Source organism: Bos javanicus, chromosome 25, assembly GCF_032452875.1.
Source record: "Bos javanicus breed banteng chromosome 25, ARS-OSU_banteng_1.0, whole genome shotgun sequence".
NCBI lineage: Eukaryota > Metazoa > Chordata > Mammalia > Artiodactyla > Bovidae > Bos > Bos javanicus.
The window spans coordinates 41,846,655-41,874,174 of record NC_083892.1 but is presented as its reverse complement, the minus strand read 5'-3'; the positions used below and the strand labels follow the sequence as shown (position 1 = coordinate 41,874,174).

General features: G+C 61.6%; 1 protein-coding gene across 4 annotated transcripts in view; it reads right to left on the bottom strand.

The window, feature by feature from the left end:
• ADAP1 (ArfGAP with dual PH domains 1) overlaps nt 1-27,117 on the bottom strand; it is a 35,209-nt gene extending 8,092 nt beyond the window's left edge. The window contains exons 1-4 of one of the 4 annotated variants that reach the window (XM_061402415.1): nt 26,822-27,117; nt 10,569-10,699; nt 4,067-4,158; nt 2,062-2,144 (exon numbers count right to left, since the gene is read on the bottom strand). In XM_061402415.1, coding sequence (XP_061258399.1) covers nt 2,062-2,144; nt 4,067-4,158; nt 10,569-10,699; nt 26,822-26,933 — 418 coding nt within the window. In that variant the 5' untranslated portion in view covers nt 26,934-27,117. Of the gene's footprint in view, nt 1-2,061; nt 2,145-4,066; nt 4,159-10,568; nt 10,700-25,797; nt 25,820-26,354; nt 26,615-26,821 lie in introns of those variants that run through there. The other 3 variants (XM_061402416.1, XM_061402417.1, XM_061402414.1) reach the window with 3 other exon arrangements.
• Nucleotides 27,118-27,520: the final 403 nt, after the last annotated feature.

Sequence of the window (27,520 nt, the reverse complement as noted above, 5' to 3'; positions counted from 1 at the left end):
GGGCACCTACTGCCTCGCCTGCCGCCACAGCAGAGCCATCGAGCCGGGCTGGCGCCTGCGGTCCTGCCCACGGCCGCGGCCTCATGCTGGGGTCCCTGCCTGACAGGGGCACGTCAGCGTCCCAGGGAATGCCAACCGTGACCCGGGAAGTCACCCCTGTGCCTCTGTCCTCACGGGCACCTTGTCCATGGTGGCTTCTGGGCGGGATGATGCCCACCCCACCTCGCGCTCGGGTCCCTGGATCCTGGAATGTGCGGCATCCACCCGCTGCAGACCCCACACGCTGCCCACGCAGCTGCTCAGGTTGCCCGGCTCAGCCCGTGCGCCCTCCCTCCGGGCCGCGGGCCCCCTTCCTGGCGGCCATGGGTGTGTCGGCCCCCCGTGCGTGGGAGAGGCCCCTGGGAACCCCGGCGCTCCTCGCAGGGGGCTGCACCTTGAGGAAGACAACCGGCCGGGGCAGCTGCTCCACCGCTCTGGACTGCAGGGAGGCGAGGGCTGGGGAGAGACAGGGGCACGGGGAGGTGTGGGTGGGGGCCAGGGGGCAGGACACTGGGGGCTTCGGGCCTAGCCCCCTCCATGCGGCACAGTGCGGGCAGGGCTCCAGTCTCAGGGTCTCCGGCCAGCCAGGTGGGCAGCTGTGGGGAGCCGTGCCCTGGGTGTCCTTAGCCACCACTCTCTCCCCGGGATACCTGGGGAGGCAGGCTGGGAAAGGGAAGCCCTACCGTGACCACAAGACAGGCTACTCAGGGCCACACTCAGGGCAGTGCTGGGCACCTCCCCATGGTACCCTGAGGGGGCTTTGCCCCAAGGGGGCTTGCAGAGGGCTCCCATGGGGTCCTGCACCCCCGGGACACTTCTGAGAATCTCAGGGCACCCAGAGCTCCACTGGGCGAGGGGGCTGGGGGACCACAGGCTTGGATTCTCAGGGCTCGAGGCGGTGGCATTTACACTCTGGGGGGTGCTGGCTTTGAAGAAAAGAGAAGAAACCCTGGCCAGGGCTCACTGCCCTGAGCCCGGGGGCAGAGACGCAGCCAAGGCCAGGGCCTCCCTACTCGGGGCCGAGTGCTCGGAGAAAAGGGGGTGGCCTCCCGCAGAGGAGCTGATGCCTGGTGGGAGCTGTCCCCTACGAGGCCCACACCGTGCCCAGCGCGCCTCCTGGCAGCCGGGGGAAGTGGGAGGCGAGGGTGTTCCCAGCCCAGGCGGGAAGTCTGGAGCTGCCGCAGGGAAGCCTCCTCTGGGGGGCTGCTGCCACCCGAGGCGGAACCAGGGGAAACGGGCCGCGTCCTCAGGGCACTGACCGCTGACTGAGCTCTGGGGTCAGGCTGGGCCTGGAGCCAGCGCCACTGCGAGCCCACCCTCCTGTCTGCCTGACGCCCGCTGGGCTGCACCCTCACAGCCAGAGGTCCTGATGCAGGAACAGACGACACCCTGCCTCTGCCTCTGAACCGAGGCCACACGCCACACATTCCAGACCCCTGAGGGGTTTGTACCTGGGAGACGGGAGACGGGCTGTGGGGTGAGCGTCCCGGGGCCTCAGACAGGAAGAGTGTGAGTCCTGGGGCTGAACAGGGAGCTGCGCCCACGAGCTCGAGGCTCTCGGGCAGCTGAGTGAAGGCCACAAGCCAGTCCTGCAAGGGCCTGCCAGGCAGGAGCGGGGCGCACACAGAGCCCCTCGCCCGACAGACTGTGTGGGGGCCAGGCCCCCGTCAAAGCAGCAGAAGCCCCTTGCTGACCAAGCCCCCGGGGCCTGGCCCACCCTCTCCAGGCCCACCTGGGCCCCAGGCCTGTCCACACCCCTGCGGAAAGCCCCACCCGCCCTGTGGGGGCACAGGCACAGCCCCCAGAGGGCCCTGGGCAGCCCCACCCTCGGGCAGGTTCAGGGCGGAGCTGTGAGCAGCTGTAGGGCCCTTGCGGCCAGGTCAGCCAGCCGGTGTTGAGGGCCGGTGGACGGACACGGGCCCAGACACTGAAGCGGCCGCCCAGGTTCCTTGGGGCCCTGCTCCAGCTCTGGGGGGTGGGGGCGGGGGGCGGGGGCGGACGCCCAGCTGCGGGCAGCCTCACCTGCAGAGTAGGGCTCCTGCCGCTCGGGGTGGGCGAACTCCTGCCGCTCATACTTGGCCCGGATCCACTGCTCCCGCAGGAGTCTGAGAAGAGAGGGCACGTGCTGGGCGACACTGGCCAGAGCTGCCCAGGTGAACTTCTGACAAGCAGGCGGGCCAGGCTCACCCACTGAGGGGGGCACCCCAGGCCACGGCTGCCAGGAGCAGGGGTCCCAGCCCGCCCCACTCACATGGGAAGCAGGAGGGGCCAGCTTCCAACAGAGGCCAAACGGGGTGCTGGCCTGACCTCCCCCAAACCCGAGGTCAGGCACCAGGGACACGGGAAGGGAGCTGGGTCCCCGGCCGCTCTGGGTCACGGGCCTGCTGCTACAACTGACCGCCTCCCTGGGACTTGATTCTCCCTTTCCCCAGACGGCAGGGGGCGGGGAGGGCCCCGGGTCCAGAGACCCCACTCGGGCCAGACTCTGGCCTCCTGACTCACCACCTATTTCATCCCAACGGCACCCCAGAGCCTTTGCCTGTGGGAGGCTGCTGCAGCCCCTCCACTAAGTGGATATAGCTGGAGGTGCACTCCACACCAAACACGGGCATTCACACGCCCTGTGCACCCCTGCACGGCACTCCACAGGGCACATGGGCATCCACACTCCCTCCACTGCTGCGTGGCCTCCATGGTGAGCTCAGCTGTCAGCCCCCATACCCTCCTGGTCTCATGGCTGCCTGGTCAGGTTCCCTTGTTGATACCAGCCCAGTGAGGGGCCTCTCCCAGGACCCCATCCCTCCCGGCAGACCCAAGCACCTGAGTCTGGGGAATGCAGTGGGCTCGGCTCCTGTGAGCCTGCACCCAGTAGAGGTTTCCCGAAAGTGGGGCCCACTGGGATTCAGAGCACCCTCCCGCTGGGGCCGCCAGGTCAGCCAAGAGGCCTTGACCACACGGCCCTGCCGGTGCACCTTGCAGGGACCAGGCCCGTGGGAGTCTGTCTGTGGCGCCAGCTCAGTGGGGACGCAGCCATGCGTGCAGGTGGGCTGACCGCAGGAGAGCTGCTGACCTGCAGATTCACAGCCGGGCAGAGCGGCCGGGTCGGGGGCGCCAGGAGGGGCGGGGCAGAGCAAGGGGCCCTGCCCACGAGGGCTTGAAGGGCTGGACACGGTGTGCAGAGTGAGGTCAGCCCCCGGCTCCCCACCTGTCAAGCGGGGTCTGAACTGGTGGAGCTGAACACCCGCCTCAGGTGGGTCACCGCTCCCAAGCCCGCTGTGGCAGCCAGCAGCCCCTCATCTCCCAGCCCTCATCGCGCAGAGCTAGGAACACATGAGCCCTGCATGCAGCCCGGGTCCCGGTGTCGCGGGCAGGGTCCCTGGGGTGTGGGGTTCACCAAGTGAGTCGGGGCGACAGCACTGAGCACCAAGGAGGAGGTGCCGCCCAGGGGTGGGGCCGGACGCGGGGGCCTGGGCTGAGGGCAGGCTGCGGCCCTGCCGTCCATCCCAAGAGAGGGACAGCCCAGGAGGAGCCTCGTCACAGGGCCTTCCTCTCCAAGCTGGTGCAGAGCCCGACATGGGGGCCTCCCCCAGGGGCTGGGGTCCCAACCTCACCCCAAGCACCTCCCCTGACCTCCGGAACCTTTCGGAACCCAGTGGAGCCCAGGAGTGCCCACGGGGTGGGCAGACAGGGAACCTGAGGCTCAGAGAGGTTGGTGACTAGGATGGTGTGGGGTCATGCCCCTGACCCTCCCCGTGTCCATGTCCTGGGCACCGAGGCAGGTGGGCCGCATGCAGGAGCGGCCGCCCAGCAAGCCCTCCAGACGGCCGGGGGCGCCACAAGGACCCCTGGACCCAGGCTGAGGTTCCCGCGGGGACCTGTACCGCCCGGGAGCCCAGGCCAGCTGTCCCCACCCTGCCCGCCACCGCCACCACGCCAGGAACCAAAATGAAGCGGGAGGCACCTGGATAGGGCTCCCGGACACGGGCCGGCGCGGAGCAGCGGCGCGGATGGGCCCCTGTGTACTCACGGGCAGTCGGAGGCCGAGGGCCGGTAGTAGAAGGGGGGCACTCTGGACTCGAACGTGGCTCTGGCGATGGCGTTCCCACGGGAGGCCATGAACTGCAAGAGAGACGGTGTCAGGCCCCGAGCCACAGCTGACCTGGGGCAGGGGGGCTGGCCACGGGGTGGGGGAGCTGGGCACTGCCCTTCCCCGCGGGCGGTGGGGCCCCGGCCCCCCAGAAAGGGCCCCTCAGGTGGGAGGCCCCGCCCCCGCCCCACATCTGATCCCACGGGTCCCGGGGCACAGAGGCCAGACCGGCCCGGAAGCCCACGTCCTGTGAGGCGGCCAGGCTGCAGAGACCAGGCAGGGCACTGCAAGCAGAGAACGAGCCTGCGGGATGCAGACAGGGTGCCCTGTGGGGTGGGGGCGACGGGGGTCTTTGGAGCAGCCGGTGTGCGGGGAGTCTGGGCACGGAAATAGCACGAGCGAAGGCCCTGAGGTGGAGTGAGCTGGGTGAGCCGGAGGGGAAGCCCTTGGTGTTGGTGCGGGGGGCTTCCCGCAGGGCCTCAAGGGCCAGGGGAGGCACAGGTCCCCGGGGCTCCAAGCCCACCCTCTCAGTCAGGGCACCGAGGACCGTCCAGCCAAGGGTGCACAGGATGACCGGCAAGAGCCACAAAACGATGAGGCCCTTCAGCGAAGGCTGGGACCAACGTGGGGTCCTCAAAGCAGAGGCTTCTCCGCACAGAGCTCCCGCCTGGTCCAAGGCTGGCTGAGGACAGCAGCCGGACGTCATCGCTGAGGGCCAGCGGGGTGAGGGCCCTCAGGCTCCACAGAGAAGCCTCCGAGCGCCCCCGGGAGCAGAGCAGACGCTGAACAGACACGCCAGCTCTGGGTGAGGGAGACAGAAAGCACGCCGTCTCCTTATGTTGATCTACTTTTAGCAATTCTCAAAAAAGAAAACCAGGAATAGAATTTTCAAGAGCTAGAATGATTCTAAAGTTCACTTTAAAGCTAACAAGCAGAAGAAAATTGTGAGAAGGAAGATGCTTCCTAGCAGACATTAAAGCCTATTATAAAGCTACCGAGTCAAACCGTGCCAACAAGAAAACCTCACAGGTCCAGAAGCAGATCCAACGGGATCTGATGTCCAGTATCAACAGGTTTAGCAGGACGAGCTGGTACACAGAAGTGGTAACGTCTCAGATCGATGGGGGTTGATAACCAATGAGAAACTGGAAACCGTTGGAGAAGAGGGGGTATGCCTTTCAGCAAAACAAAACTCCAACTTCATGAGAGGCTGAATTTCCAAAGTTAAGCAATCAAAATAGTAGACGAAGGGAATTCCCTGGCAGTCCAGCTTCCAGTGGAGGGGGCAGTTTGATCCCTAGTTGGGGAACTAAGACCCTGTAGACCACGCGGAACAGCTAAAAAAGATGGATGAAAATCACAGGGTGATTTAAAACATGACTCAAGGGAAATATGGAAGGAAATCTTCAGGATTTGGGGTTGGGAATGGTTTCTTAGTGTGCCAAGTCGCTCTCACGTCCAACTCTGTGCGACCCCGTGGACCATACAGTCCGTGGAATTCTCCAAGCCAAAATACTGGAGTGGGTAGCCTTTCCCTTCTCCAGGGCATCGTCCCAACCCAGGGATCGAGCCCAGGTCTCCTGCATCGCAGGCGATTCTTTACCAGCTGAGCCGCCAGGGAAGCCCTTAGGTTTCTCTCAGGCTTCTTAAAGCTATCAGATAAGCCCAAGGTTTCTTAGAGGCGACAGCAAAACCACAAGGAACAAAAAAAAAAAAAATCAACAGAAGTTCACCGGAACTTAAGACTCCTGTGCTTCTAAGGACCCCATCAGGAAAGGGAAAAGGGGTATTCAGCCTTAAAAACACGAGGCTCCTGAGAAGCAGCCGTCCCAGGTCCTGAGACAGCCGAGGGCCGCGTTGCTGTGGAATGTCCCGGACGGGCGAATCCAGACAGGAGAGCCGCCCTGGGGTCTCAGGAAGGGGCTCCCCGAGCTGAGGACGACAGATGTGCTGGCAGCTGGAGGCGACGGCTGAACTGGATTGTAGACGTGCTTTCTCTGCTTTTCGCAGCTGGGAGGCTGACGTACAGAGCTGGTTTCAGGCATGAGACCTGGTGTTCTTGTTCGGGTCGTGGGACGCCGGTTACGGGGCTGGGGACCGTGCGCTGCCGTTCAGCCCGTGACTTATCTGTCCTAGGGTGGAATCGGCGCCTCAGTCTCCTGTTCCCCCAGCCCTGCCCTCCGGCAACCACCTGCCTGTCCCCGTGCCTGTCAGTCGGAGTCTTTTTCAGATTCCACAGGGGAGTGAGATCAGACTCGTCTTCCCGTGTCTGACAGGTTTCTCTTAGCATAAGACCCTCCAGGCCCACCCCTGTTGTTGCAGATTGTAAAATGCCACTCTTCTGGCTTAGGAATATTCCATGGTATAAATACACATCTTCCTTATCAAGTCACCTGTAGACGCTCCCACATCTTGGCTATTATAACTCATGCTGCAGGGAACACGTGAGTACATATATCCTTTTGATTAAAAATGTTCTAGTGGGATTGTACCCACCAGGCTGCTCTGTCCATGGAATTCTCCAGCCACAGTGGAGTGGGCAGCCGTTCCCTTCTGCAGGGAATCTTCCCGACCCAGGAATGAAGCGCTGTGGGTGTGTTCTTTGCCGCCTGAGCCACCAGGGGAGCCCTCATCCTGGTGGGGCTGCTGGATCATAAGGTAGGTGGGTGTCTTTTTCATTTTCTGAGGAAACTCCACGCCGTTCTCCACAGCGGCTGCACCAGTTCACATTCCCACCAGCAGTGCAGAAGGCGCTCTTTTCTCCACATTTGTTATTTATAGAATCTTTTTTTCTTGGCCACGTGGCACGTGGGATCTCAGTAGTTCCCCTACCGGGGATGGAACCCACGGCCCCTGCCCTGGAAGCATGGGGTCTTAACTGCTGGGCCGCCAGGCGAGCCCCCGTTATCCGCAGACTCTTAACAAAGGCCACTCCTGGCACCGTGAGGGGGCGCCTCAGCACGGTCTGGATCAGCGTTTCTTTTTTTTGTTTTGATTTTTGGATCAGCGTTTCTACGCTGGCACTGAGCGTCTTTTCACGCACCTGGTGACGAGCCGTGTGTCCTTAGAGACGCGTCTGTCCAGGTCCTCCGCCCGTTTCTAACTGGACACTTTCTGTTTTTTCTTTTTGATACTGAGTTGTATGAGTTCCCTGTACATTTTGTGCAATAGCCCTTAACACACGCATCATCTACAAACATCGCTACCATTCAGTAGGTGGGCTTTTCACTTTGTTGATAGTTTTCTTTTTGTGCAAAAGCGTTTTCATTTGCTGCGGTCCCATCTGTTTATCTTTGCTCTTGTAGCCTGCCTGAGGAGGCAGACCCAGAACGATATTGCTGAGACTGACGGCCAAGAGCTTGTGAACGGTTTGGGCTGTATGGTTTGGGGTCTTAAACATTTAGGTCTTTGATTCATTTTGACTCACTTTTTGTACACGGTGTGACCCGCGGTGTGGGCCGCCCAGTTCTCCCAGCACCTTTCATAGAAGAGACTCTCCTTTCCCCACTGCACGTTCCTGCCTCCGGATTATTCACTTTTTAAAAATTCACTTTATTGAAGTCCAGGTGATCTACAGCACTGCACTGCTTTCTGACGCAGTGGTAAGGCACAGACGTGCCTGCATCTGCACTCTGCCGTTGAGCAGAGCCCCCGAGCGGCACGGCAGGACGGTGCTTAACACTCTGCGGCACTAGAGTGCACGTGCCGACCCCGGACCCCCACCCCTTCCCCAGCCCACTCCCTCCTGGCAGCCACAGCCTGTCCTCCACGCCCGTGAGCTCCTCTCGGTTTCATAGAGATTCATTTGTGTCGTATTGTAGATTCCGCCTGTAAGCGGTATCATATGGCATTCGTCTTTGTCTGACTTACTTTGCTTGGTAGGATAACCTCTAGGTTCGTCAATGTAGCTGTAAGTGGCGTTCTTTTATTCTATTTTAGGGCCAAGTAATATTCCAGCATATATATGTCCCACCGTGCTCACTTTAAAATGGATTTTATATGCATCGCCCCTCAATGATTTAAAAAATTATAGATAGCTCCTTAAAAATATAAACCATACTTTTTCATTTTAAAAATACCATTTCAACATGAAAGTTAAAACACAACCCACAGAACGAGAAGAATTACTTGCAAACACTAAATCTGTTCGCAGGGTTTTGTGTCCAGAATCTAAAGCGCTTAGTGATCACATCTCCTGACTCGGTAATCAAAAGACAATCTGTTTTTAAAGTGGGCAAAGGATCTGAATGAACATTGCTCCAAAGAAGATGCACAGATGGCACAGATGGCCAGGAAGCACATGAGCAGCGCTCAGTGTCACGGATCCCCGGGGAGGTGGGGCCGACACCGAGAGGAGACGCCCGCACGCCCGAGGAGGGCTGAGGCCAGACCGAGCTGCGATGGGGCTGCAGTTCTCGCGTGCTGCCGGCGGGCTGGGGCGCTGTGGTGGGCAGAGCCCGCCGACCCTCAGACGTCAGGCGGTCACCCCGAGGCCTGGGAAAACAAGACGAGCCAGGCCTGCAGCTGGTGAGGGGCGGACAAGCTGTGGCCCCGACGCGACCGCGTGACCTCGCGGTGACAAGTCAAGTGCTGACACCCCGACAGCAGGGATGAGTCTAGAATTCAATGCTCAGCGAGAAGAGGGAGGGAGCCTGGAACCACACGGTGAAGCCACCGACACGAAGCACCCAGAGCAGACAGGCCCGCCGCGGGGAGGCAGGGCCCCTCTCTCGGCGGGCCCGGGACGGGGGCCGGCAGGGGCCCCAGTGGGTGCGGGCTCATTTGAGGATATGAAAACCTTCTCAAATTAGATCATGGCGGTGGTCACACAGCCCTGAGAATTCACGAAAGCCACCAAACCGTAGACTAGAAGGGCGAGGGGCGCAGTGTGTGAGCAGCAAAGATCAGGCTGCTCCGAGTAAAAATAACTGAGGGCAACGCAGGCCTATCTCGGTGTGCAGTAAACCCTGAAACCACAAAGGCAAGGCTGATAAACTTGATCACTTCAAAATCGGAAAGTTTCCACCGTGAAAACCGCCACGAGCAAAGTCAGGACAACCTGCGAGAAACGTCTTCACTGTCTCTGAGGGCCGCGAACCCGCCTCTGTGAAACCCCGACAAAGGAAGCAGCCCACGCCAGTGACAGCAGGGGGCCAGCCCAGAGCCTGGAGGTCACACCCGGTTCTGCAACGGCCCCCAAGGTGAGGAAGGGCAGGGAAGGGCCTGCGGCGTGGCCAGGAGGGGAAGCCTGGCAGAATCCTGGAGTTACAGTCAGAGCCTTCCGACGTCCCCTCCAGGAACGGAGGCCGCCTCGCTGCCCCGGTGGCCCAGGCGTTGTCTGGGAAGGACACCCCCGCAGCGAGCCTCGGCAGGGCTCCCCACTCCCAGAGCTGTGCACGCCCCCACGACCGGCCCGGCCGCACGGTGGGTGTCACCGGCCTCACAAGGGGGAAGCACGCGGGCGGGGGCTCAGGCCCGGGACGGGTGGAGCGGAGGGCCGGGTTCCACCTGAAGTGGTGGGAAAGCTCTAGAGCTGACGACGGGACAGCTCGGCTGAAGTGCACTTAAAAGAGCAGCTGTGCGGCGTGCGAGTCGTGTTTCAGTAAAGCTTCTTTAAAGCATGTGCTATAGAGAAATAAAGTTCAGGGAAAACCATGAAACGAGACGCACAGACCAGGGCCCTGTGCCCGGCTCTCCACACCCTGGGCCTCCCGGGCCGGGCTGGCCCAGGACTCGGGGCGGGGGTCCAGCGCCCTGCAGGCCCAGCCCTGCCGGCCCCTCGAGGTCGCGACAGGAGCGGAGGAGCAGAGAGCAGAAGGGGCTGGAGCCCCTCATCCCGGACCCCGCTCACTCCTCACCCCCAGCCCAGCGCGGCCCAGCCTCTCTGGGGCCTCCCTGCCCCTCCCTCCTCACGAGGTGCACGTGCTGCGGGCTTGTGTCAATGCGGCCTCGCCCTCCGGTCTGGGGTGGGGGTGCTGCCAGCCATGCGGTGTGTCCGTGTGCACTGGGCGGCCTGGCTAGGGTACCTGCGGACTCTGAGTTGGCACGGAGGCCGGGGTGGGCCCGGGACTCTGTGGGTGGACAGCAGGTGAAGGGCTTGACTTCTGTCACCTTCTGCAACTCTGTGTAAGTTACCCATGAAACCCTGACAACAAGGGCCTATGTGGGTTCCCAGGGCACCAGGCAGGTAGGGGCCTGCCCGGGCCAGGCTGCGGGCTGGGTCTGAGGCCGCCGTGGCTGCGGGCAGGCCCCCCAGGCAGCCGGCTGGGTCTGAGGCCGCCGTGACAGTAGGCAGGCCCGCCATGGCAGTGGGCAGGCCCCCCTGGCACCCAGCTGGGTCTGAGGCCGCCGTGGCAGCGGGCAGGCCCCCCCCGGCACCCGGCTGGGTCTGAGGCCGCCGTGGCAGCGGGCACCCCCCGCCCCGGCACCCGGCCAGCCATACCTCCACTTGCACATCCTCCCAGGTGTCCAGGCGCACGGACTTGACCTTGCTGACATGGGGGATGTTCCGGTGAATCCCAGAGCAGCTCAGACAGATGAACACCCCCAGGGTGTATGAGGCCCAGTCAGGATCTGCAAGACAAGGCCAGATGTCAGGGGGGTCTCCCCGAGACTGGGGCGCTGGACCACGGCCCACAGGCCTGCACGCCCACCCTCCTTCCTGGGCTTCATTTCCTCACTGGAGCGATGGGAGGAGGACGGGACACCAAGTTCACGGGGTCTGAGGGCCCCAAGCAGGGGTCCCGGCCACCCACACAAAGGAACAGCCCCCCGTTGTCCCAGGAACCCCCCGTCACGCTAGCTCCCCCGAGGGCCTCAGGGGAGAGACTGGAAGCCGGGAGCCGGGGCTCCGCCCCAGACTCTCAGCGCAGGTGGCACACGGAACAGACAAGCTTCAGGAGGAAGACTGCCGTGTCTCCACGAGGGACCTCAACCTGGCCTCTGCAGACTCTCCACTGGGGGCTGGGGGGCTGGGGCGCAGCCAAACCCTGACCCCTAATAAGGGCCTCTGGCCACTGATAGGACAGTGGCTGTGGGAAGAGGCTCCTGCTGCATCTGGGGCAACAGGCTGGCGGGGGGAGTGCCCGGCCCAAGGACAGGGTCTGGCTCTCTGAGGCCACCAGGAGCCGCGCCCTGGCCTCCCCTGCACATCGGCGGGTCCCAAGCAGAGCCGGCGCGGGGGCAGCCTGGACCCGAGGCCTCAGCCAGCTCGGAAGGGCTATGAGCAGGGCCCCATCCTCCCCACACCCGCTGTCCACCCCCAGCTTCCTGGCCGCTGCCCACATCCCCCGGCTGCACCTCTGACTGCAGGGCCCACAGACATCACGTCAGTTCTCTGGGTGGAACCCCAGGGGCTTCTCCAGCCAGAGGGTGGCGCCCCGGGCATGGCCCCTGGGCTACCAGGCCCCGCTCAGCTGTGCCCCCCAGGCCTCTGTGACCACCCGCTGGCCCCCAACGGGCGCTGGGAGGGGGCGTCAGGGACACGTCCCACCCCACGGCCCCCACCATGACCTGGGAAGGTGCTCTGGCGGCAAGAGCCTGCCCACGGACAAGACCAGGCTTCCGAGGTCCTGGGCCCCTCGGTGCATGGGGACCCTGGGACCAGACACGGCGGGCTTGGGGAGGGAGCAGAACGCCCGGGTCCTGGCTCTGAGCCTCCCGGGAGCAGTGGGAGGGGCACTGCGTATCAGGGAGCCCCAGACGCCCGCCAGAGCCGAGGCTCCTGGACAGAAGGGCCCTGCCGGTGACTGCTCTCCATAGGCTTGTAGGACCTCAGAGAACACCTATCTGCAGAAGCGCTCCCCGCGAGCCTCACCCAGCTGCTGCCAAGGACCCAGGAAAGCGCCTGCCCAGGGCCCTGAGCAGGCTGCACCCAGCGCCCGGCCCACCCTGCATGGCCACCGTGCCCCCCACCCTTCCAGGAGCACGCCCTCTGTGCCAAAGCGCAGCCCCTGCAGGAAATGAGGAAGCTGGGATGGAGGCCAGCAGGCCCGCGGGCGAGGCGCACCGGGGCCCTCGTGGGGAGCCCACGTCCTCTGAGAAGGAACCCTCGTGCACCGGGGCGGGGACGAGGTGGGGGCCTGGGCACAGGGCAGGGCGAGGGCCACAGCTCCCTCCTGGGCACCCGCCCTGGCCTCCCTCTGGGACCCGGCCCAGCAGAACTCACGGCCCTGCAGCTCCATCACACCCGCCCCAGAGCCTTTCGGGGTGACGGCCTTTCGGGGTGACGGTGGCCACTTCTTCCACACGCAAAAGGGCTCCCTTTACCCTCTATCACACCCAAGAAAGGTGCTGCCCGTGTGTCGACAGCCCCAGCCCCGTCCCAGCAGAGAAGCAGGAAGGTCGGGCCTGAAGGGCCGGCGGCTCCTGCGTCCTCCCGGATGGGCATCCAGTGGCCGGGCCTGGAGGAGCACCCGCAGGCGCGTTCCGGCCTCCCCCAGACTCTCACACCCGCTCGGGATGCAGAGCCAGCCGCTGGGGTCCTGGGGTCCGCAGCCTCCTCACCCTCACTGGCCACGACTGGCCACGTTGCCAGGCTGCAGCCCCGCAGTCAAACCAGCTACACAGGACGAGGGAACAAAGCCCAGGGAGCTGTAAGCAGGGTCTGAGGTCACACAGCAGTGGGCAGCTGGCCCAGGTCTCCCAGAAACACCTTCCTGGTTCAGAGCGGGCGGGTGCCAGGAGGCTACACTAGCTGGCGTCCACAGGGGCCCCTGCCCAGCGGCCAGGCTGCGAGGAAGCCTGTCCTCATCTCGGGAGCAGATGGCTCCTGCCTCCTCCTGCCTGGGCAGCGCCGGGGCAGGGAGATGGTTTCGAGTAAGTTGGAGGCAGGGGCGTCTCGGCCGGCAGCCTCCACACTGCAGCCTGTGGAGCACACAGTCTGCCTGCGGGAGTGCCCCTCCGTGTGCCCCCACTTCTGGGCGAAGAGGCACCGGCCACCCCTGCCCCGGGGCCCGCAGCATGGGCACTCGAGTCAGCCGCTGGCCGGGTGCATGCCTGTCTGCCCTCTGCCCTGCAAAAGGCTTCAAATCCTCCAGGCGGCAGCAGGGCGTCCCTGGAGGGCCCGGGAAGGCGCTCCAATCAAGTGATTTAAAGAAGGGTTCAGACCTGGGGGGAGCATTCTGGGGGTGACTGAACAGCAGTCTAAGGCCTCAGGGGTCAGAAGAGTGACTGCCCCAGCCCTCCAAAGCCACAAGAACAGGAAGTGGGGCTGACGGGTGTGAGGCTATTCAGGGGAGCCGGCACCCTGCAGCCCCTCTGGGGATAACTGATGACCACTTCCGGTCCGTCTGGGCGTCTGTGCTTCAGCAGATCAGCAAGTCACTCGCCCAGCCCTTCCCTCCTCCTGGAAGCAGCTTCTCAGCACAGTCTCCTGGGGGGGCTCGATGCCCACCCTGTGGCCAAAAGCCCCAGGCGGGGGGCAGGGGCGGTTGGGGGAGGGGAGACCTTTGGCTCCCGGGGGCCATTTGTGCCCCCAGGGCCCCAGGTGGAGGGCACCGAGCAGGAGAGCCGGTCAGGCGTCCCCACGCCAGCACCAGGAGAGGCGCGGGAGCTGGGGTGTGCACGTCTGCGAGAGCCTCACCCTGAGCCCAGGGCCCCAGGGCGGAGGGCGCGGGGCGGGAGAGGGCCCCACGCTGGGCCCGGCTTTACTCTGGGGGGCACGCCCCGGCCCTGCCCCTCTGTGCACCCAGAACGTGGGGACCCCCTTCCCAACGGCCTGGACTCAGCCGACAGGACCTGTGTCCCCAGCAGAGGCCGTGGGTCAGCAGCTCTGGCCAAGGGCACAGCCAGCGTTGGCGGAGCGCAGGGCCCCGTGGCAGAGGGGTCAGGGCTGCCCCACACTTCTCGGGGCTCCTGCACGGGGGTGACCAGACCCGTGGGCCAGGCAGACTCTGCCCCAGGCCGCCAACTCCGCACCCGCCTCTCCTGCCCCCCAGCTGCCCCACCTGCCCTGCCTTCTCCTAGGACACTCCGCGTGACTCAGCTTCCTGGCTCTTCCAGGGCAGGTGAGACATGTCCTGGGGCTGAGGCGGGAGGAGCAGGTGTGCCCCTTGCTGAGCCCGCTGGGGGGCCCGGCAAGGCTGCAGGCTGCAGCGGGGAGGGCTGAGCTCTGGGCAGAGGCCCAAGGGGCACCAAGGCGGGGGATGGGCGCTGGCCTCGGGGCCCAGTGCCCACGCCCATCGCAGGCGCCCCCTGCTGAGCTGCCCCCCACGCATCCAGCACCACTGGGGTGTCCACCCTCACCTCCCGCTGGAGCCCGAGCTCTGGGGGGTGGTGCTCCATCACTAAAGATGGCGCTGCACACAGCGGGCACTCAGTGCCTGTCTGTGGCCACACGTTCTCTCCTCCCGCCCAGTCCCCGGAGAGGCAAGCGCCCGGGCCTGGCATGGCCTCCCCGCCGGGCCCCACTGCCTTCTCTCTCGGATCGCTCCCAGCAGCGGCCAGACCCAGTGGTCAGAGCCCCTCTCGAGCCCGAGGGCCTCCTCGCCTCCCAGAAGCACCTCCACGTGCCCTCTGAGACCCTGGCCTCCCTGGACCAGGCACCGCCGCGGGTCCCCTGCCCACAGTCCCCCGCAGGCTACGCACACCCCACCAGGGGCCCTCCAGCTTCTCATCTGGCCTCTTGGCCCTAAGATCTGAGCTCAACGCAGGCGGTGGTCACGCAACCAGGGAACGTTCTAAAGGCCGTGAATTCTCTTTCCATGGTCAGCTCTGCCTCACGTGAGTGTCGCCGCAGCAAAGGTGAAGGAGAGCGAACAGGGAAGCAGCTTCGGCCGTTCTGCCGCCCCGCCCTGCCCTCTCTGCTCCAGAACCTCCATGAGTGCCGGGCGTCTCCAGTCCAGTCTGCTGCCAGCATGCCCAGCGCCCGCTCGCCGCCCGCGTCCCCAGCGCACGGACGGCTCCCCCTCTTCCCGCAGCCCCTCCCGGCCCTTCTGCCCACACCCGAGCTGCCGGCACACCCAGCTCCTCAGGCTTCCCAGCGTCTCCAGGCTTTGACGGCCCCTCCCCACCACTCACTCCGCAGTGGCCTGCCTCCACCAGCTTCCCCGGCCGGGACCCTCCGCGCCTGCCACCCCGCCCCGCGGAGGCCCTCCTGTACCGCGGGCACCTCCGAGACCACGTGCTGGCGCTGGACACACGGCCTCTCTGCTTCCCCCGGCAACAAGCGAGGCTCGCGGGGCCCGGCGGGTTCCTGCTTCCAGAGGAGCTGCGCCCCCGTGACCAGGGGACCCTGGCAGCCACGGTACCACCTGTCCGCAGGTCACACCGCAGCAACAGCCTCCCCCAGTGAGCGCCCCAGGCCCAGCTGCACCCACACGCTCCCGTCACTGAGGCCGCTCACCCCCACCTGGGGGCCCTGTGCTGACCACCGCCTGGCCAAGGCTCCACGGCCCCCCATTGCCCAATGCCGCCCACTCTCACCAAGGCCTGTGCCAGGGGGCCCACGGGCAGGGGAAGCCCAGCCCCAAAAGGCACGCTGGTTATCCTGGGGCCGCACACAGGCGGGGGCATCCGGCCCTCCATCAGAGCTGCCCCCCCACGACTGAAGTGCCTCCACCGCTGCCTCCTCTGGGGATCCTGGTCACAGCGGGGGGGGCCCTGCTCCCTCCACAGGGCAGCTCCCACCGTCCCGGGCCCCACCAACTGGTGACCCCGAGTTGCCCCTCCATAACAGAGGGGCCCCCTTCCCCGTGGCCCCTCGAATGCTCTGCTGGCTGGGTCCCCATGAGGCATGCCCAGGGCTCACAGTGTCCTCCAGCTCCCCTCCCCCGGGCCCCTCAACACGGCTCAGGCCGCTTCCCACTGAACCCACCCCAGGCCGGCCCTTAGCTGAGGTGACCCCAAGCTCCCCCGCTGTCCCCAGAGCCGCCGCCCGCTCCCGGCAGCAGCCTCGACATGGCCTCCAACAGTCCGAAAGCTCATCCTCCACATCCCAGTGGCCGGCATCTTCCCTGACCTCCAGGAAGGAGGGGCCGCCGCACCCGCGGCCCATGTGGCCTCTGCACAGGGCCACCTGCCCACCTACCACCCCCATGAGAGCGCAGAGCTCAAGCGAGGCGCAGGGCAAGGCACCCCAACATTCACACATGGGCAGGGCAGCGCCAGCTGTGGGGCGGATCCAAGGTCAGCCGCAGCCAGCCCCTGGCTCTGGGTGGGGCTGCCGTGGGCCAGGCGAGGCTGGCACCCTGCTGGCCACCTCCAGGCCTACACGCTGTCCTGGACAGCCGTCGTGGAGGGCCCATCCTGGACAAGATTCTAGGAAGCTGGTGGGGCAGGGAGTACCCGGAGTCTCTCCACCTGGAGAACCATGGTGCTGGCAGATTCGGACGACAGAACTGGTCCTGCACTCCAGAGCCTGCGGAAGCCTCACAGCTTCAAGGGGCGGTCTGCACATCAATGGCATCGGCTCCACTCAGCTTTAGCTCTGAGCACAGCAGTGGCTACCCACCCCAGAGTCTCCGTGTTATTAGATTCAAAGGGCTGGTGTTCCACAAAACACACGAGACGCACAAAGAAACCAGAGTGGGAACTGCAGCAGCATGCTCAGCAGAGCGCTGGGAGCTCAGGCCAGAGGCATCAGGCAAGAAAAAGAAGTGAGAGTCATCCAAGCTGGAAAGGAAGAAGTGAAAGTGGAGCCACCTCATTCGCCAACGGAGTGGCCTTATACAAAGGGAGATAGACAGACCCCACTGAAAAGCCACAAAGACTAGGAAATGAGTTAAGCAAAGGATTCAAAGTTCACACGCAAGAAATCAACTGAATGTACACACACATTTGCACATATACACACACACGCTATATAGATACACATATAACAACTTTAAAAGGAAACTACAAAAGTAATGCCACTTACATTTGCATCAAAAAGAATAGAGTACTTAAGAATTTTCTTAACCGAGGAGGAGAAAGACTTGTACAACGTAACAGTCCTGAAAGAATTTAAAGAAGAAATAAATAAAAGGAAACACATCATATGTCCATGGATTGGAAACTTCATGTTGTTAAAATGCCAACATTACCCAAAACAATCTAAAAAGTCAATGCGATATTTACCAAAATTCCAAAAATATTTTTTTTGCAGAAATAGAAAAACCCATCCTAAAATTCATATGCAATCTGAAGGGACCTCCAAAGCCACAGTAATCAAATCATAATCAAAACATACTGGCATAAAAATAGGCAGAGACCAACAGAATAGAGAGCCCAGAAATAAGCCCTCACATATACGGTCAAATCATTTTTTGACAAAGGTGCCAAGATCAATGGGAAAAACTGTCTGTCCAAGAAACAGTGCTGGAACGTCGGCTATCCCGTGCAGATTAGACCCAGACCCTGACGCACACCACACGCGAAAATCAACTCAAAACCCATCAGGGACCTAAATGTGAGGCCGGAATAACAAAGCTCTGAGAAGAAAACACGGGAGGCCACCTTCATGACACTGGGTTTGAAAATGCTTTCTTGGATATAACACCGAAGGACAAACGCAAGAAAAGAAAAAAATAAGCAAACTGGATTTCACGAAAATTAGAAAAGCTTTTTTCTGGTCATCCATACGGCTTTGTGGAATCCTAGTTCCCTGACTGGGGCCTGGACCCTGGCCTCAGCAGTGAGAGCGCTCAGTCCTAACCACTGGCCTGCCATGGAATTCCCTCACAAAAATATTTTTAAATTTTGTGCATCAAAATATACTATCTACCAAGTAAAAAGCCAAACCACAGAAACACAGAAAATATTTGCAAATAATATATCTGATAAGGGATTAATGTCCAGAATATATAGAGAACTCCCCAAACTCAACAACAACGAAAAAACAACAATCCAATTTCTAAGTGGGCAAAGGATTTAAAAAGACATTTCTCCAAAGAAGATATATAAATGGCCAGGCAGCACATGAAAAGATCCTCAGCGTGATGCATGATTAAGAACATGCAAATCAGGACTACAGTGAGACAGCACCTCACACCCAGGAGGGTGACTGCTGCCCCCAAACCAAAACGAGAGACGGCGGGGACGGGGAGACACTCAAACCCACGTGCGCGGCTGGTGGGCACAGAAAGCGGCACAGCCACTCTGGAAAGCGGCACGAGATTACTCAAAAGAGGGCGAGAAGAACGAACCACGTGACCCAGCAAGGCCACTTCTGAGTGAATCCAGAAGAACCGAAAGCAGACTCCCGAGACGTCTGCTCACCCACGTTGACCACAGCTTTGTCCACAACAGCCGGAACGCGGGAACAGCCTAAGTGTCCGTCGATAGAAGAACGCACAAGCAAATGTCCATCCGTACAATGGAGTATGATTTGACCTTAAGAGGGAAGGAGATGGAAATCTAAAGAAAGTGCTTAGGAAAAAATACTCAGGAAAAAAAGACTTTGAGACAAACACTGCAGTAAGAGACAAAGAAGGGCGTCACATAAAGAGGTCAACCCGACAAGACGATGCAAATATTTACAAATATTTAGGCCCCCAAAGGAGATGGCTGGATGGCATCACCGACTCGATGGACATGAGTCTGAGCAAGCTCTGGGAGCTGGTGATGGGCAGGGAGGCCTGGCGTGCTGCAGTCCATGGGGTCGCACAGAGTCGGACACGACTGAGCAACCGAACTGAACTGAGGTACCCAACGTAGCAACACCCAAAAATGTAAAGCAAATGTTAACAGACATAAAGGGCAAAAAAGACAGCAACACAGTAAGAGGGGGGACGTTAAACCCCATGTTCACCAGTGGTTAGATTATCCAGACAGAAAACCAGTCAGGAAACTCCGGCTTTGGCCAACACCTGAGGCTGTGGACACACGTAGGAAGTTCCGTCCAGAAGCCACACGGAGCACGTCCTCCCGGTACACACGGGCATTCCCCAGGGTCAGCCGCACGTTAGGCCAGAAAACAAGGCCAATCTGAGAAGGCTGAGATCGCGTCCAGCGTCTTTTCTAACCACAGTGGCATGAGACTAGAAATCAAGAAATTGGACGACTTGGAAGAAACTGATTATTTCCTAGAAACATGCAGCCTGCCAAGACTGAATCATGAAGAAACAGGAAATCTGAACAGGCCAATAACTAGTGAGGATACTGAGCTCATAATCAAAAACCTCCCAACAACCCAAAGTGCAAGACAGACAGCCTCACTGGTGAATTCTTCCAAACACTGAAAAAATAACTAATACCAGTCCTTCTCAAACTCCTCCAGAAACAGGAGGGAACACTTTGAAACTCACTGTACAAGGCAAGCATTACCCTGATACCAAAATCACGTAAAGATACCTGGTTTTCTATACAAAGATACACAAAAAGGAAATCACAGGCCAATATCCCTGATACAAAATCCTCAACAACTGTTATCAAACTAAACAATGCATTAGAAGGATCATATACCATCATCAGTTGAGATTTATTCTAGGGATGCAAGTTCAGTTCAGTCACTCAGCTGTGTCTGACTTTTTGTGACCTCATGGACTGCAACACGCCAGGCTTCCCTGTCCATCACCAACTCCCAGAGCTTGCTAAAACTCATGTCCATCGCATAGGTGATGCCATCCAACCATCTCATCCTCTGTCATCCCCTTCTCCTCCTGCCTTCAACCTTTCCCAGCATCAGGGTCTTTTCCAGTGAGTCAGCTCTTCGCATCAGGTGGCCAAAGCATTGAAGTTTCAGCTTCAGCATCAGTCCTTCCAATGAATATTCAGGACTGATGTCCTTTAGGATGGACTGGTTGGATCTCCTTGCAGTCCAAGGGACTCTCAAGAGTCTTCTCCAACACCACAGTTCAAAAGCATCAGTTCTTCAGCGCTCAGCTTTCTTTATGGTCCAGCTCTCACAAGGGATGCAAAGACGGTTCAATACTCCCAAACCAATCAACGGTGGGTCAGTCACTGAGTCTCATCTGACTTTGAGACCCCATGGACTGTAGCCCGCCAGGCTCCTGTGTCCATGGGGTTTTCCAGTCAAGAATACTGGAGTTGGTAGCCATTTCATCCTCCGGGGATCTTCCTCACCCAGGGATCAAACACGAGTCTCCTCTGTGTCCTGCACTGCAGGCAGATTCTTTACCAACTGAGCCACCAGGGAAGCAAAAGAATCAATGTGATACACCAAATGAATAAAAATCATGATCATCTCAACAGGTGTAGAAAATGCATTTGACAAGATTCAATATCCATTTATGATAAAAGCTCTCAACAAAGTGAGTACAGAGGGCGTGCACGCCAACATAGCAAAGGCCGTGACGAGCCTCCGCTGACGTCATAGCCAACAGCGAAGGCTGAGAGCTTGTCCTCTACGACCAGGGACGAGGCGAGGGTGCCCAGTCTTGCCACTGTTTTCCAACAAAGTATTGGCACCCTTAGCCAGTGCAAACAGGCGAGAAAAATAAATAAATGGTACCCAAACAAGAAAGGAAGAAGTAAAACTGTTGTTGTTTGCAGATGACAATACATAAGACGTGGAAGACTAAGACTCCATGGAGAGACTGCTAGAACTATCACATGAGTTCAGAAAAGTTGCAGGATACAAATCGATATACAACAATTCGTTGTGTTTCTTTATACTAAAACAACAACAACAACACACACACACAATTAGAGGCTTCCCCGGTGGCTCAGCGGTACAGACTCCACCTGCCAACACAGGGAAACAAGTGCGAGCCGTGACCCGAGAGACCCCGCGCGCCACGCAGGGACCAGCCTGCGCCACAGCCCCTGAGCCGGGAAGACCCCGCGCGCCACGCAGGGACCAGCCTGTGCCACAGCCCCTGAGCCTGTGCTCTAGAGCCCAGGAGCCGCCGCCGCTGAGGCCCAAGTGCCCCGGAGCCTGCTCTGCAGCAAGAGAAACCGGTGCAACGAGAAGCCCACACTCGGCCACTGGACACAGAGCCCGCTCGCCACAACTAGAGAAAAGCCCAGGCGGCAACAAGCACCCAGCACAGCCAAAAACAAAGCAAGTAAGAACATCAGAGGGAGAAAGTAAGATAACAGCACGTTTACAACTGTATCAAAGAGAGTAAAACACCTAGGGACAGATTTAGGCAAGGAGGCGAAAGCCATGCACACTGAGAGCTGCAAGACACTGACGCCAGACAGGAGCCACCGGCGGATGGAGCCACCGGCGGATGGAGCCACCGGCGGATGGAGCCACCGGCGGATGGAGCCACCGGCGGATGGAGCCACCGGCGGATGGAGCCACCGGCGGATGGAGCCACCGGCGGATGGAGCCACCGGCGGATGGAGCCACCGGCGGATGGAGCCACCGGCGGATGGAGCCACCGGCGGATGGAGCCGCGCCGCGCTCAGCACGGGGAGGGCTGACGTTAGAACGTCCACACTCCCCAAAGCCATCCACAGTGTCAGAGGAGGTATCTACAGAAACCCCTGTCAAAACTCCAATGGCACCACAAAACAAACCATCCTAACATGTTTATGAACCTCGAAGTCCAAACAGCCAAAGCACACTTGAGAAAGAGGAACAAAGCTGGAGGCATCACAGTTCCTGGTTTCAACTGTTACAAAGCCATCGTAATCAAGAGAGGAGCAAAAAAGGATAGTATTAGCATAAAAACAGACATACACATCAATGGAACAGAACAGAGAGCTTAGAAATCAGCCCACATCTATGTGGTCAATTAATTTACAACAAAGGAACCAAGACTGTACAAAGGAAATCAGAGGTGTTTTCAGTAAACCGGAAAACTGGACATCCACGTGCAAAAGAATGAACGGGGACCACTGTCTTACGAAATCAACTCAGAATGGACTGAAGACGTGAGTGCAAGGCCTGGAGCCACAGGGCTCCTAGAGGAGCGCAGGCAGCGAGCTCCCTGACGCCGGTCCTGGCGATGAGTCTGGGGTCTGACACCGAAAGCAAAGGCAGGAAAGCAAAAATAAACCAGTGGGGCTAAAGGCTCCTGCAGGGCAAGACCGTCAACAGAGTCGAGAGGCAATCCGTGGGAGAAAATACACAGCAAGACCGTCAACAGAGTCGAGAGGCAATCCGTGGGAGAAGATATTGGTAAATCATGTACCTAACAGTGGGTCTAAATACATCCAAAATACACACAGAACTCATGTGATAGCAAGCCAACAACAAAAGACTCAACACTTCAGTTAAAAAGTGGGCAAAGCCTCTGAGGAGACGCTGTTCCAAAGACGTGCAGATGCCATGGTGTGTGGAGACGCTCACAGCACTAAGCACCAGGGAAGCGCGGGTGAACTCCACAGCGAGGTGTCAGCTCACACCTGTGAGAAGAGCCATCAAGAAAAAGACGGGAAATAACAAGCCTGCGAAGATGAGGATGCAAGGCGGCAGTGGGTGTAAGGGCACATCTGGGCGGCACCACAGGCAGAAAGCCGGAGAAGGCGATGGCACCCCACTCCAGTGTTCTCGCCTGGAGAATCCCAGGGATGGCGGAGCCTGGTGGGCTGCCATCTGTGGGGTCGCACGGAGTCGGACACGACTGAAGTGACTTGGCAGCAGTAGCAGCAGCAGCAGGCAGAAAGCAGGGCGGAGGCTCCTCAGAAAGTTAGACATAGGGCTTCCTTACAATCTAGTAACTTCATCTCTAGATATTTTACTGAGGGAAATGAAAATGCATTCATAAAGATATCTGCATCCCCATGTTTACTACAGCACCATCTACCACAGCGAAGATATGGATGACTGGATAGAGACGTGCCACACGTGGATACTACTCAGCCGTCAAAAAGGAGACCTTGCCACTCGTGACCACGTGGATGGATCCTGAGGGCATTATGCTGAGTAAAGTAAACCAGACAGAGAAAGACAAATGTTGTATTAACATGCGCAACCTAAAAAGCAAAACCCCAAGCCCCACACTCACAGAGAGAGAGAACAGGTTGTCAGAGGTGGGGCTGCGTGAAGAGGGGTCAGAAAGCACCAGCTTCCAGTTACAGTCAACGAGGCCTGCGGACACCTGCAAGCTGCTGAGAGAGCAGATCTTAAAAGTCCTCGTCATGAGGAAGAGACCCTGCATGAGGGGTGCTAACTAGACTTCCTGTGGCGCCCATTTCCTGGCATGCACGAGCACCGCATCGCTGTGCTTATACCTGAGACTAATGTGACGTCGCAGCCAGTGACGTGTCAACTGTTTAAAGGAGGCGGGAAACCGTGCCTCCAGACACAACAGGGTGAGCGCTGAGGATGCTGTGTTCAGTGAAATACACCAGACGCAGGAGGACGGATCCTGTGTGATCCTACTCATCTGGGTCGAGTCCACAGACAGCAAGGGAAGGCTGTGGGCTGGGGAGAGGAGGGAGGCAGTGTTTACCTGGACAGGTCTCTGTTCTGCAAGATGCAAAGAGCTCACAAGACGCACTGAGAGACGGATGGTGGTGACGGCTGCCCCACAACGCGGATGCACTTAACGCCGCTGAGCGGCGACTGCACAGAGTGGAAAGCGTGGCTTTTATGTGTATTTCACCACGATGAAAAAAATAGCGACCTAAAGCCCAAGCGGGCTGCGCCTCCAGGGAGCAGGGACCATCTGCCCAGCCCACTTCTCAGCAGCCCCCTGCCCGCCATGCTCTCAGGGGACCCTCTCCCAAATTAAGCCACATTGCAGAGCCCCTCCCAGCCTGGGCGCTCCTGCCCCGCTTCACAGCAACGTCTGAAAAGTCACCTCTGCCTTGAAGCCCCCTGGGGTGGAGCACGGACCTCCTGTTCTGAGGTCTGGCAGGCAGACACCCCAGTCCCGGCTGAGCAGTGAGGCCCGGCCCCCAGCCCCGGGCCCCTAGCAGGAGGGTCTCCACGTCGCACCGCACTCCCAGAAAGCGCTCCTTGACAAGCCCAGACCTCACCAGTCAAAACTGGTTTCACCTGGTGGTCCAGGTGACAGGCATCAAAGCCCCACAGGAGGACCACCCACACCTCAGCCCAGGGAACGCGTGGAGGCCTCGCCCTTCCTGCCTATGGGAGGCCAGGCAGTCACCTGGCAGGTGACCAACGAGGCGGGTGACCCGGAGGAAAGAAGTGCAGCACCCCCTGCCTCTGGGACGGAGGCCCCCCACACAGGCCTGCAGTGAGAAGCGCCTCCAGGAGCCTCAGACCAGGCCCTGTGTTCAAGGGCAGCGGCGCCCACTCTGGGGCAGACAACTGGAGGGTCTGGGGGCTGCAACCACCCCCAGACGGCCTCCCTGCCAGCAGCCCTCGCGTGGCGACCTGCCCAAATCTATCCCCACAGCCTGGCGGTTGGGGGGCCAAGGCCCTGGGGACCCCCAGCCCCGAGGCGCCGCTCTGGGTGGGCTGCGGCAGAGACAAGCAGGAGCACCAGCCACTCCAGGGCGCTGTCCTCCTCTGGGCCCCCTTCAAAGCCAGGAAGGGCTCCAGTCGGCCAGCTGGCCGCAGTGGGGACAGGAGGCCACAGCAGCCCCCCAGGGCGGCCCCAACCATGGACAGAGCCGTGGGGCTGCAGCAGAGACACGGCAGGCGTGACACAGGCCAGGGGGCCGGGCACCCGGACAGCAGTGCCCCCTGAGGCCCACGCCACTGAGTCAGCTCCAGGTCTCCAGGCCCTGGTGTCCCCAGCTGTAAAACCGGGGCCCACGTCCTGGCTGCTCCTCAGGCTGCCGAACAGACGAGGTGAGGATCTGAGGTCCTGGATCGAGTCTGGAGGGCAGAGGTGTGGCCCAACGCTGGGCACCGGCCCTCCCGAGTGCCTATGCCCGTGGGGCGGGGGCAGAGTGCCCCTGACAGAGTGGGTGGGCGGGCGCAGCGGCTGTAAGACCACTATGCAAAGGAGGCCCCTTCTCCCTCCTGCCAGGGAGGCTCGATGTCCCAAGAATCTCCTCTGGGCAGGCTGGCCCCGTGGCCCGGCCCCTCAGACCAGGCCTGGAAGGAGACGGTGCGGGCTGCCTTCCTCCCCAGACCACTCCCTGGCATGGCTCACGCTCCTGACAAGTGGAAACACAGACCCAGGAGAGAGAGGTGGGGTGGCCAGGAGGGCAGCAGCAGCAGGCAGTGGCTATGCAGCCTCAGCGCACAGCCGCAGGCCCTGGGCAGCTGGCTCGGAGGGAGGCCGTGGGGAAGGCCCTCAGCCCGCCTACCTCCAGAGAAGCCTGCCACTGCTTCCCCTCGGGGCCGCTCCAGCCCAGCACGGCCTCTCCCAGCAGATTCCCGGCACCTGGAGGGGGCAGGAGGGAAGAGACCCCTCCCAGCCCACTGGGCGAGCAGTGGCCAAGAGCCGGGCAGTGGGTCCTGTTTGGCCGATGTCCAGAGTCCGTGTCCCCACCTCCCTCTCTGGGGGATCAGCCACTCCACGCTGTTGGGCTTGCTCTGAGGGACGCCAGTGGTTCCTGTTTGGCCGATGTCCAGAGTCCCCACCTTCCCTCTCTAGGGGCTCAGCCACTACACGCTGTTCAGTTTGCTCTGAGGGGCTCAGGCTAGGCGCCCCAGGGAGCACCCAGTGTCTCCCTGCAGGCCGGGGGCCGCCCTGGCTGTTCCTGCCCCACCCCCACTGCAGCCACGACCAGCCAGGGGCGACCAGCTCACTAGCAGGGTCCCCGGGGCCTGAGAGCAAAGCCTTTTCTCTTCCTGCCAATCCCTGAACACTAGCCCCAGGGTTCCGGCGACGAGGAAATCACCCCAGAGCAGGCACCACCCAGGAGCGAAGTCCAGGAGATGCCCGCTGGGAGACAGCACCTGCCCAGGGCCCCACCTGAACTGGCCACCTGCCAGGGCAGCGAGGTTTGTGGGGGAGGGGGCCCCGCGACCCCTTTCCCAGCGGGTCCACGTGGCCGTGGCAGGTGCTTCCTCCCCCGCTCCCAGCGCAGGGCCGGAGGGCGGCTGCAGACAGGGGCCATGACGTCACCGCAGGTGGGGGCGCCAGCGGACCCTCCATCCCCGCGGAGGAGCCTCGGCCCCGCTCACCCATCCCCTCCCTGCCGCCCGTCTCCCGGCGCGATTTCCTCTTTCTTTGCGGAGCCCCAGGTTTCGCAAGGCGGCGGCTGCCGGCGGGTGACAAGACACGCAGCCTGGGGGAGGGGAGGCGGCGACAGAGCCGGGGGCCGGGGGCTGGCGGGATCCGGGCCCGCGCCCCACCCGAGCGGGAGCCAGGCTCCGCGGCCCGCGCCCCCCAGCCCTGCGGGCGCCGCAACACCCCTCCCTGGCCCGGGGCTGGCATCCAGGCCGGCACCCGGCCCCGGCCGCAGCCGCCCCGGCCCGCACCCACGCGGGCCCACAGCACCCCGGCGCGCCCAGCCGGCCCGCACCTACCCGGGGCGCCGCAGTCGGCGCAGCGCGCGTTCCCCGGCCGCTGCAGCAGCTCGAGCACGGCCTTCCGCCGCTCCTTGGCCATGGCCGCGACGCCGGGTGGGGAGCGCCCGCTCCGCCGCACTAGGGCCCCACGCAGGCCGCCCGCTGCCGCCGCCCCTGCGCCATCCTGGGCGGCTCAGCCCGCGCGCCGGTTCCGCATTCCTGCCGCCCGCCCGGCCCCGCCGCCGCCGCCGCTCTCCTCGCCGCCGCGGCCGCCGAGCGTGTGCCGGCGCGGGGCCCGGGGCGCACGGCGCGCTCTGGCCGGCGCGGCCCGCGGGCGGCCCCCAGCGGCGCGGGCGGAAGGGCGGGCGAACGGCCTCCTCCCGCGCCGGCCCGACGCCCCAGCCCGCGCTCCCGGGACCCGCCCAGGGACCCGCAGGGGCGGTCTGCGGGCCGCCGCCCACCCTATCCCCGTGCAGCGGGCGCACCTGCCCGGGCAAGACGCCAGCAGCCACGGTGGGAGTGGGACCATTCCTGGTTAATCGCCCTGACAGCGCCTGGACACCTACTGTGCCCCCAGGGGCAGCGGGCCAGGCCCATCGGGCAAGCAGGGAATGCTTGCTGGAAGGGGTGCGTGCGCAGCTTTGAGGACCACCTCCCTGTCCTCAGAGGAGAGGCCGGCCGGTGACAAGCCCCAGTGCGGTGGGCGCTCAGGCCACAGAAGGGCCCCGCTCTGCACCCAGCGGGGACAGGCGGGGCGGGGTGTTGGGGGAGAAGGGTGCTCTGGATAAAGCCTTCTGAGTCAGGAAGCCAGCACCCAGATGCCAGGACAGCGTGGGGGAGGGGAGGGGACGGGTCCCTGTTTGTTCAGATTCTTTCCGTTTTCTTCTTAAATTATGAATGCAGCGATGCAGCTGGTTATAAACAAACAGCAAACACCACAGCCTCCCCACCACCCCCGACCCCAGCGACTGAGCCAACCATTGTCAACAACTGCCAGCATTCTCCCAGAACGGTCCTCGGCCGGTCAGTCCGCGGGGAGGCCGGCGCTGCGGGTGCGTTCCACCTGCCAGGGTCTCAGCTGGATGCTGTGCTGGAGTCCCACAACCAGGAGAGCACCTCCAGGACAAGGGGAAGGGCCGCTGGCCGGGGGGCGGACCTGCCACCTCGCCCCCCACGGAGGCAGC